General features: G+C 38.3%; 1 protein-coding gene across 1 annotated transcript in view; it reads right to left on the reverse strand.

The window, feature by feature from the left end:
* The window catches only part of LOC108688030 (growth factor receptor-bound protein 14-like), a 223,553-nt gene that overhangs the window by 36,154 nt on the left and 176,119 nt on the right, over positions 1-11,280 (reverse strand). The window contains exon 8 of the mRNA XM_018194103.1: positions 4,943-5,170. Within this exon, the coding sequence (XP_018049592.1) occupies positions 4,943-5,170 (228 nt within the window). The remainder of the gene's footprint in view (positions 1-4,942; positions 5,171-11,280) is intronic.

The following is an 11,280-nucleotide window of genomic DNA, read 5'->3' on the forward strand; positions in this document are numbered from 1 at the left end:
GTCTCGAATAATGTTGAAACATAAATAAATGTCTTCGAATCTATTTTTCGAACAAGATTAGTGATACCCATTTTTCGACTCGAACTATAATCCTATTTCTTGCAAGCAGCTTGCGAATGCAGGAGGAATATTCGATCGAAACAACCGATTCATTACGTCGGGAAATATCTACGCTTCGCAAGCACAACGATAAGGTTCCGTGATTGAGTCAAAGGTAATCCGTGTGAGCTCCTCTAAGCACCTTATATCGCCCACGTGCTAGGGAACAGTCATTTAAAGTAAAGCTGACTTATGAATGAAGTTTACTTCCTTGCTCAGAGATTCCATAAATTATCCATTCAAGAAAAATTACTACAATTTTAATTGTAAATATATTACAACAAAAAAAACGCAGACAAAATATAAAATATCATTTTTTAATTAATTCCAAACAGATTTTTTTTAGTTTAACTTTAATTTAACATTAATAGATATAATTTTATAATTTTAAAATTTATGTAACTATTTAAAATATCAGAAAGTAAAGATTAAATTTCCGTCCTAAATGAAAAATCCATTAAAGCAAAGAATTTAATTCCGGAAAAATAAAAAATTTCGTTAAAAAAAGGGGGGAAAAACGTGTAGTGTACTTCGGTGTATGTACTTTGTGCACGAGCAAGTATATGTCAACCGCGCGGCGAGACGAGACAAGACAGGAGGAACAGACGGTGCCACGTGATATAATGACGGTGAACGTGTGCATAACCGTAGGACCCAGCAGTGGTATAACCATCGTATCGACCCACAAGACAGTCGGGCGCATCCATGCTCGACTGACTGCTCACGCGCGCCCACTCATACACGCAAACGTAAATTGCTCGTGACGTGCACGGCACCCACACGCATACACGCATAGGAGTACTAATATACCAATGCGGGCTGTAGCTTGCACCGTGGTACGAAAATTATTCCGGCGAGCTTTGTGACTGGCGAGAACTCGCTTAGCAACAGCAAAAATATAACTTTCCAACTTTTATATTAATGCATAAGTTAAACAAAAAGTTCTCGCATAAGTTCTCGAGTTGTGCATCCCTTGTATTTCATAAATAATTCTGTTAATTTTCATTTAATTTCATTAAAAAATTATTCTTCCACAATTCCTGACAATTTGCAATTTTAACTCCTCCGTCAGCAATAAAGGTTCTTCGAAAGAAGGATCAAATTTCTGTTATTGTTCTGAATTAGAATTATATACAAATTTGAAAAAATTCTGATGTATTTTTCAAAGTTTTAACGAATTGTTATCACCAATTGTTACATCATAGAGATCGGACTATATTTTATGTATTTTTTACAGATCTAGATTTATCTACTAGAATTCATGATCAATAGTACCTTTCCAATATTGCTGGCGGAGGAGTCAGAGGAGAAAATAAATTGAATCAATACTTTCATTTGACGATTGTGTAAAATTTCAATAAAGATTGTACACATTTCACAATATATGTCAGTAAAATATCCTACTGATTAAAAACACATTCAAATATTCGTTCGTGTCATCGATTGTCTCGTCGCACACACTTCTTGCTTAACTAACGCTGAAAGTGAGAGAATTTAAACGAAGACCGGGATTCGTCGCTTTCGCATTTCGAGGTGGATGCGAAGATGAAGGGTGGCAGCGACTAATTGAAGGCGGCTCTGGAGTATTACCGGCGCGCGCGCGTTTGGAGAAATAATTATGTAATTCAATTATTCGCAAACGCAGATGAGAAATGCGCCGACGAGGAAAGCGGCAAGGCATGAATGTATGCTAACGTTAATCAGCGGCAGAGTAACGGAGAGCGATAACGAAGCACACGAACTCTAAGTAAACGAAAGATAATGCCGTGTCGAATCCCTCGATATCACAAAATCACGTTCCCGATAATACGATGTTATTGATTAAAAGCTGTTGAAAAGTTGCTCCACTAATTAGTCGCGACAAGTTTCCCTCGTAATTAAATGACTGTGCAAGTCAGCGCGACTCATTCTTGGAATCATTCTTGCTCTGTGTAATTAATTATAATTCGTGGATCGCAAGAAACTCCATATGGACAGAGATACGTGTAATCGAGTAGATAGAAAGCGACCTGGTATTATATGCGACTAACTTTATCCGCGACTCTTATTGCTACGATTTGATCTATTCACTTTCTCATTATCGTTATCATTTCTCGAGACGGGTAACAACCATGTATTAATGTGAAATAACAATATTTTATTTATGATTGGCAGCGGCAATCATAAATATCATAAATCATATTTTTTATAATCGCTATACCGACTTATCGTCTCGCAAGGAACCTAGTTCTGAATTAATCCGACGGGTTACGCGTGAGAGCCTTCTATTCTTTCTAATCCATTATTTTGATCTACATTAATAAATCTATCGACATCATGTTTTCTATTTTAATTACTTTCGCCATGTTGAACTTAAATACAGATAACATTAATTCTATAAACGTGTTCAAACTTTCACACAAATAAGAATACTGAAGTTATTGTGACATCTTCTATCTTGGACTCCATGCCTCGCAAATTAACAAAGACTAATCCGAGCCCTATACTTATTGTTAGACTTCGCAGATTTCTAGTGAAGTGAATCAAAGTCTGCGAAGATTGAAATACGATGAGGAAACGAGACGAGGGAGAAGAATGACGAAACAAAGGGAGCACAAAAGGATACGGGAGTGTCAATGTCTTCTCGATTAAAGCGAGTCCTGCAAATTTCTCCAAGCCTACCCATTCATTTGTTCTTTTCTTTCTCCTTTTCCATCTCTATCTCTCTCTATCTCTCTCTCCCTTACCCTTCCGCCTTTCCAACTCTTCTCGTTCGCTGCATCTCATCAGACTCCTAGCTTTTTCTCGGATGAAAGAATTACAAAGGCCTCACTGAGACACGCGTAAGTACTACCTTAGTGCCGTTACCGACCAAGACGACGTCTCGTCCTTTTCCCTTCGGATAGAAAGAGCTGAAAAACAGAGAGCAAGCAAGCAAGCAAGCGAGAGAGAGAGAGAGAGAGAGAGAGAGAGAGAGAGAGAGAGAGAGAGAGAGAGAAATGACGGTGAACGACGGAGCTAAGCGAGAGACGCTGAGAGCCGGAGAAAAGAGAAAAGCACATAGTAAATCCAGAGCGGCTAGGTAGGTAGATAGGCTGACAAGAGACGTAGACAGGCATGGATGACCAACGAGGCCGATAAACACTAGGCAAGTCTGGCCTGTCTGCTCGCCGGCAGCCACGGTAGTATGGCTTGGCGGATTCTCGAGGAGGATGCACCGACACAGATTGGGTTACGATTCTCTGGTGCAAGATCTCCAAATTACATCCCGTGGCAGATGAATTTGCTATCTGACCCAGCACGAGCGTTATTCGGAATGAACATAAGTCATGATGATAATAGGCAGGCAAGAAACGCTTGCGAGAAACACAGCAGTTGTGTAAATTAAACAAAATCGTCAAGATCAAGAGCGAGAATTAAATTAATTAAATCTGACAATTAAATGAAAATTATTTCAATGAAAATTATTATATATTAGGAAATTTTGGCGTAAAGCGTAAATATATAAAATGCCATTTAAAATTATGTTTTTCCCCGTAAATACATCGCTGAAATTATTCCAGTTTAATTTCAAATTCAGAGCTCACGAAAGAAAGGCTATTTGTACATTAATTAAATATTATTTTTTTAATTCTTAATTTGCTTCGCAAGCATGATTATCATTTTACGAACGATAGGACAATGATAATTTGCCATGCCTGAGCTTTACTTCCTGGAGACCGCCGGACTGGAGAGGCGGTCTGAGCAGCCACTTCAGCCTGAGGAAGAATAGGCCCGTAAAGAGTAGCGTAATAAGGAGTAGGCGGCTGTAGTCTAAAGTCTCTCTCTTTCTCTCTCTTTTCCTTCGGCAAAACTGCCAATCGCGCGTTGCTAGCGCACACCGTTACCATCCATAAGTTATTCTTCTCAACGAACACTTCAACTAAAGTGAAAGAGAAAGAGAGAGAAAAAAAGAAAAAGAGAAAACAAAGACTATCTACGCTTGAATATAAATTGATATTATTATCAACGATGATAGGAAAAAAGTCTCGATGACTCAATTTTTATCAAAAAAAAAAAAAAAAGAGAAAAAGAAAGAGAGAGAAGCAAAAAAAATGCACCGTCACGTATCAGTGCCACGACTACTCTAAAAGAAAAAAAAGAAAAATGCCATACGAAACGTGCTGAAGCTGCGTGATATAGTGTGTACGTACGTCGACAAAAGTGAAGTGTTCTTCTTTCTCTGTTAAACACGAACCGCGCGCGAGTCACGCAACTTCTTTGAACTTCACGGAGAAGTTTCGACATTCGACGCGAACGCAGGCGCGGTAGAAATGGGGAGGAACGGAAAGAAAATAAGGCTCATTATACCCGGCTCCATCACGAACCTAATGATACCCATGGCCCGTCCACAGAGGGATGATCACATTGTAAAGGAAGAGTCGAACAAGAAGACGCGGAATCGGCTGGGAAACGAAATATTGCAGCAATACTTTGTAAGCGTTATTATCCTCACCGCAAATTTAAGTACCTATTTCTCCAGTTGATATTAGCTTTCTCCTTACATTGTAGCGGTTATTTACTAAAGCTGGCATGGTCATTTATGTACCCTCCGTATTATTAATTCTTGATTATACACTTTCCACGCGAATCTGCCGACATTTGTTGTAACCCTAATCGACATTACCGAGAGTACACTTGACGTAATAAACTAATATTTCCATTTGGACAAGCAACAATTTCGTTCAAATGGCTCATCCAGTTTTGAGGTTAATAGGCTTCCATCCCAAACTATTCACGAGACACTTGAATCGCCGTACTGTAAGTCGTATATTCTTCGAATAGAAAACGGAAATGGAGTAAGGAAAAGAAATCACATTCTTACCTTAGCGAGTCTCATGGCTGTGAGCCAGCAGGTGCGCGATTTTTCGTTCTCGAAAATAATGACCTTGATCCCAGGCTCCCCAGCCTCCGTATCTTCGGCTTCGGCGTTGCTGTTCGGCCTCAAGCAGGCGCCCCACTCGAAGGGTGCGCCGAAAACCCGCTTGGCGTTCGGTATCCTGTAGATGTTGTAATCTGACAAGTGCGCGAGTGTGATTAGTTGTTCGTTGTCCTGTAACAAAAATAATGACACACTTATTAAAATTTTGCTCGAAGGTATTCAGCCTAAAATTATTCACGCAAAAGGAAACTGAAACGTTCAAAATAGAAAAGCTTATTATGAGAAATTACTATCTTCCTTCCCGTATTGCAACATTTACGTTACAAACGTGAGTTGTATGTAACTATTGGTAATTTAACTTCCCTTAATAATACGTTTGTGGTCCACGGTTAATGAAGATGTAACATAATGGTTGTTTGTTCTCAATTATTGTGTATTAAATGAATAATAAGAACAAACACTAATTACCAGCTACGTTTTCAATTATTATAAAACTATTGGTGTAATAATTAATTAATCAGTATGGTCACAATAACTATAATGATTGTAGATGAACCGCGATCTATCTTCCCGTGGAAGTAACGCGAACAAAGTAGTATAAGCGTATCTACGAGTTGCCCGCAAGCAAAAACCGTCGCGAGATACCTTTCTCAGTAGACTCTCTCTCGTTCCATCGAGACTTCCTATAAGAATCTTCATCGGATTCAGCAGAAAACTTTCTTTCGCGACGTCACTGGGAATCGCGAGGGCAATTTATTATAACAGCGGGACAATTTTTACGGCGGCATGCCGGCACATCGCACAGGAAGCACCGCAGCGACGACAGCTCTTATCGCGAAGTCACCATTATTTGCCTGCAGTGGAGACCGGGAAAGTCGCGTTTGTCGAATGATTTCCGGTAGTAAATATTCATGGATGTGGGTGTGTTCGACATTCTTTAAACGGAATACATCAAGGGTGTATCTAATCGCACATCCGGAAAGCAAGCTTTTCGTCTCACGACGTTTTTCACAAATAAAAAATTATGCTCTCATCTTAATTTCCTAAAATATATCTCGATTATATACACATCCATATTAAATAAGATTATTAGCAAAAATAGAAAGAAGCGAAGAAGCATACTACAAGGAAAGAACAATTTTGCTGAAGTATCTAAAAATTTAGCTAGGTACAGAACTGAAAATTTTTTTATTAAATCGTGAATATAATTATGTAAGCATCTCAAGCCTCATGAATAATGCTGCAAAAAGTTTTGACATTCTAGCAATCAACTTCTACATAATTATTGATATATTGATAGTCCAACAAAAATATTTTCTAATAAAGCAAAAAAATAAACAGGGGACTCTTATAAAATATAAGAGGATTTGTTAAAAAATATTTTCAGATCTGCATCTAGTTAAATTTTTAAATACTTCAATAAAATTGTCTTTTTCGTGTATTTTATGTCTAAAGATGTACAATCCTTTAACATTTTTATATTTATGTTTTTTTATATAACATTATACTTCCTTGCTTCCATAATGCGACACTCTACTTCGAGCTGCATCGCAGATCTAAGTAATTAAATAAAATTACCAACGTCAACAGAGGAACAGCAGATTAGCGTGGATAACGAGATGTATGCGCGATGCCCCGATGTCTAACAATTTCACGCGCAGTCGGTGTCACAGCGCTTTTATATTTAACTCGGCGCGTACTATCGCAAAAGGTACCATCCACGTTGTTCTACTCTCTGACCTTTATCCGCTTATCGGCACCTGTATGATAAGCGGTCAACCGTGAACCATCGACCGGTCGATTTTCAAAAATCACCTTGTAATAATCGAGCTATGTTTCCTGTCATGTTGTGGACCTTCTATTAACAACTGTTATGCATGTGCACGTATTCCGTGCATTCAATTCCGCGAATTACCTGAATATTCTTTCAATTTAGTTTCACACTTTAAACAAAGAGTAAAATCAACAATTATCTAATCGTTGCATAAATATATGCGATCATATCTATTAATTAAAAATCAAAATCTCGCCTTATTTATACATATCAATATATAGAATAAAATATTCAATTGTTATTATCTCATCTCTCAAAAAAAATCATTATACAGCACATCTCTCGAGATCGAAAGACATTCCTCTCGTTTGTTCGTGCCGCATTGAGAGGAAGGGTGCGGTTGGTCAGGGACTCGCAGGTCTCGAGAAAATCTTGTTGGCCGTGGTCGCCGCCGTGCTTCATGCCACGATGTGCTGCCGCTGTTGCTGCTGCGCAAGCATTCGTCACGCGTGCACAAACAGATGGATAAGACAAGGGGGAAAGGAGGAGGAGGAGAGTGTAAGAGACGCAGAGCGAGATAGCGGCGGGACCGTTGCAATACGGCTCAGCAAATATTTGACGATTAGCTCGGTTGCTCTGTACCGCGGGAGAGCGGGGCTGCGTTAACGGTTACGTAACTATTATCCAGCTAACCATGGAATTATGGGCGAAAGTGAATGAGAAGGATGAAAAGATAGAAAGATATTAGTTAAACAGTGCCCGACTACAGAGTAGTCCACAGTACTTAACTGAAAATAAACAAACTTGCGTAACATATCAAGCATAAAGAATATGTGAAAATATAGAAGAGTAGACAGAGGAGAGAGAGAGAGAGAGAGAGAGAGAGAGAGAGAGCGGAAAAACGCGGGAAAATCCAGTGATATCTTCCCGTATTTTTACGAGCAAATTGTCCACATAAGATTTGCATGCTACCCGCAAATACAGCTTCACACCGCTTCTTTTGAACGCGCGCCCGTAATTCTGACACGTGTAAACCGTTGTCATGCATATCAAACGCGCCCGTTCACGTTCTGTGATTGATCGTGCGCCGTAATCTTTTGAGGATTGTGTCTTTATACGTACGAGATAAAAATACACGTTAAAACACCAGCAAATTAATAGCAATGTCAGACGGAGGCGGGCTAGCGATTAAGGTGAGAAAGGTAAGAGTCTGGAGTCCATTTTTAGGTATCGTTTCGGTCACGCTATTCTAAAACGAAAAGATGTAGTTAAGATAATTTAAAATTAATAATATTTCTTATCGTGTGTAACTTGAGAACTAATTCTTTTTCTTTAATCATTATAATTATTATTTAAATAGCGGAATATAATATAATAAATAATACTACTTATAATGTAAATTACTTATTTCTTGGAGCATTTATTTCATGATTGTTGTAACTTCGAGTACAGCAATTCGTAATGGAGATGTATTCGATTTCCATTGCAAAATCATGCTGAGACATTGGCAAGCACTTTATGATCTGCATATCTCAAGTCGATGTCAGCATATATTGCGCACGTTGATCTCTCGAGTAGCTGGATGGCCGCTATTCGAATGTAAAAAGAAAGTAGGATATAAACGAAGAAATTCTTTCATCGTTTATCCTGTTATTTTAGCGGTTATTTAGTCAACGATAATCATGCACTGGTAATTTTATATTTTTCACAATACCCATTATACCCACTCATTATAATTGTTGTTATATTTTTTATCATATTAATTATCACGGCGATAAAAATAGTAATACAATAGTAATTGCGTCAGCTAAATAAAATGATTAAATTATATATTTAAATAGCTATCAGTTTCTTTTAATTAAATTTATCAAAAGAATAAAAAATATCATATAATTTTGTAATTCATCAAAATACTTCTTAATTAAATTCGACGACGAAAAATTGCTGATACAGCAGGAAGCAAAGAATTGGGAAGAAGGTAAAGATACAAATCGAAAGAAAAGTTGATTCGAAATGGGAGAAAAAGAAAGGAGATCCAAGAAATCCGAGGATTCGAGATGAAAGACTACAGATTTATTTTATTTTAGGCGATACCTTGTCGTGAAATCAACAATTTATCGTGATGAAAAAGTCCCGACAGCATGTCAACGAGCAGTATAATGGTAAGTATATGAATAAGATATTACAGAGATGCGCGATAACTTCGCGGAGTTTGTTCCTGTTCATCATTTTTTATGCGCGGGAGCCAGGAGAGTTATTGGCATTTCCGTCTAGGGATACACGACTTCGGAAACAAAACCGGTTTATAAATAATTCCAGAAGCACGCTCTCGCGCGCGATTAAAGAGAAAGAAAAAAGAAGGAAGGTACACACGGCGGCAGCGCCTGAAGACGCCAATAGTCCGTGCAATCATTGCCAATAAATTTGGTCCTGCGCTTTCATCCTTTCTACATCGTCATAATCCTTCTCGTCTTTGTTCAAGAAGATTTCATGATGAATCGTCGATTATCAATTTTGCTGTTTGTAAATAATTTTCACAAATCTTTTTATTTATTAATTTTGATTATTATGAGCGTATATCTTTCATAGTCGCATCGAGGACGAACTCGAGCTCAAGCGTAGCTCGAACCGCATCAGCGGTCGTTGGCCCGAAATGACATCGTTAAGTTGCCGTTCGCGTGGCAGTGAAAGGATTGACTCCAGGGCGGCGTTAGACTGGCGTTAGCGAACGGCGGAGAGGGAGAGAAAGAGAGAAGAGGACAACGTATGATAGGTCAGGTTTTTCTTCCTCCGGAGGCGGCGGAGAGATCCGCCGTGCTGCAAGCCAATGAGGAAAGACAAGCGAAGAGAGACCAAGAGGATGCCGAAGGTATGGGATGCAACAAGAGGCCTGCGTGCAATGGGCGCATTGAAAGTCCGTGGAAAGGCTTTCTCCTCCATATCTCATCGCTTTATTTGTTATACTCATTCCTCAGATTTGGAAAATGAATTTAACAAGTCTGCGAAAATTCGAAAGCAAAAATTGCAAATTCAAAAATAGTTCGCTATCTGAGAAATCCGAGTATTCAAATGAGCGAATACAAAACGCAGTGCGAATAAACTGTGTCTCGTTTTAAATAAATATTTGCTAAAACCACACGCGCGCAAATTGTAAATTGTTCGGCTTCTAGACGATATCGTCGCAACATGAGAGCGGCAGAAACAGAGAAAAGGATCATCCGTAACAAGTGGGGGAAATAATAAGAATCATTGATTATACATTGAGAAAATGTAGGCCGCGCTCCTGGCGTCGAGCTGCGCTATGATTACGCTAATAATGCGAGAGCGTATAACGGTAAGCATCCGTGAAAGGCAAACAGGAGAACAACGGGCCCGACCACTACTGTGTCGTGAAAAAGGAGGAGTGAATTGCGAAAGAAAGGCGAGGGGAAAAAAAGAGCATGGAGGACACCAGGTTTCGACCTACAAGATGACTTCCTTGTGAGATGCTTCGCGGTCTTCCTCCATCCCTTCTTGTCATGTACTATCTCATCGATCGTTGAAATCACGATCGACATGTTATTCCGCAACGTTGAGCTCGAACGCTACGTCGCCGCTACATTAAGTCGAATATCGTATGATATCCTTCGTGTAATATTAACCTTCTACCAGCAGTACTGTTGGATCTTAAAGGCATACTCAATTTTTTTTATTGTGAAAATTCTGGTAAATAAATATAAATTTATAAAAAAATAAGTAAAATATAAACTTTTATGATGTTAAAAACTTATTATTAACCCTTCGTAGTGTCACTTCTTGAAAATTCTCATTGCTACACTGAGAAAAAATTTACTAAATTTTGATAAATATTTTTTAAATAGTCCTAGCGGAACATTTACTAAATGTAAACAAATATTTATTAAATACCATTAGTTCGATTTAACTATCATTTTTTTCATTTATCTAAATATATTTATTTACTATAAGCAAATATTCAGCTAGAATTATTCAAAGAAATGTTTACTAAAATTTAATAAATTTTTTTCAGTGTAGTACACTGAACAATATAAAATCTATAGTTCAAAGTTCGTAGACCCAAATTACAGACGAAGAAGGAAATTCCATATTGCAGACAGAGAGTAAATAATAAAAAGCAAATTCAATGTGTCCTTTCAATATTCTAAAGACTTTTTTACAGGTTAATTAGGAAATCTATAATAATAATGATTCTTCGCAAATCAACAACAATTTTAGCACTAGCCAAAAAAAGTTTTATCGGATCTTTCGATCTCTCGATAATCCGTCGAGTCAAGTTGAGGAAGAAACCTCACGTGCGCGGTTGCAGGCAGTCAGCTTCTTTATTGGATTCGTTCTAATAGAATTTGCGTCGTTCGTGCGCGCGCACCTACAATGATGTCCGCTCTTGAATTTTAATGTCCGAAACGAACGCGAGGTAAAGAGCAATCCTCTCTCTCTCTCTCTCTCTCTCTCTCTCTCTCTCTCTCTCTCTCTCTCTCCCTCTCTCTCT

The sequence above is a fragment of the Atta colombica genome, unplaced genomic scaffold (genome assembly GCF_001594045.1).
Source record: "Atta colombica isolate Treedump-2 unplaced genomic scaffold, Acol1.0 scaffold224, whole genome shotgun sequence".
NCBI classification, from domain to species: domain Eukaryota; kingdom Metazoa; phylum Arthropoda; class Insecta; order Hymenoptera; family Formicidae; genus Atta; species Atta colombica.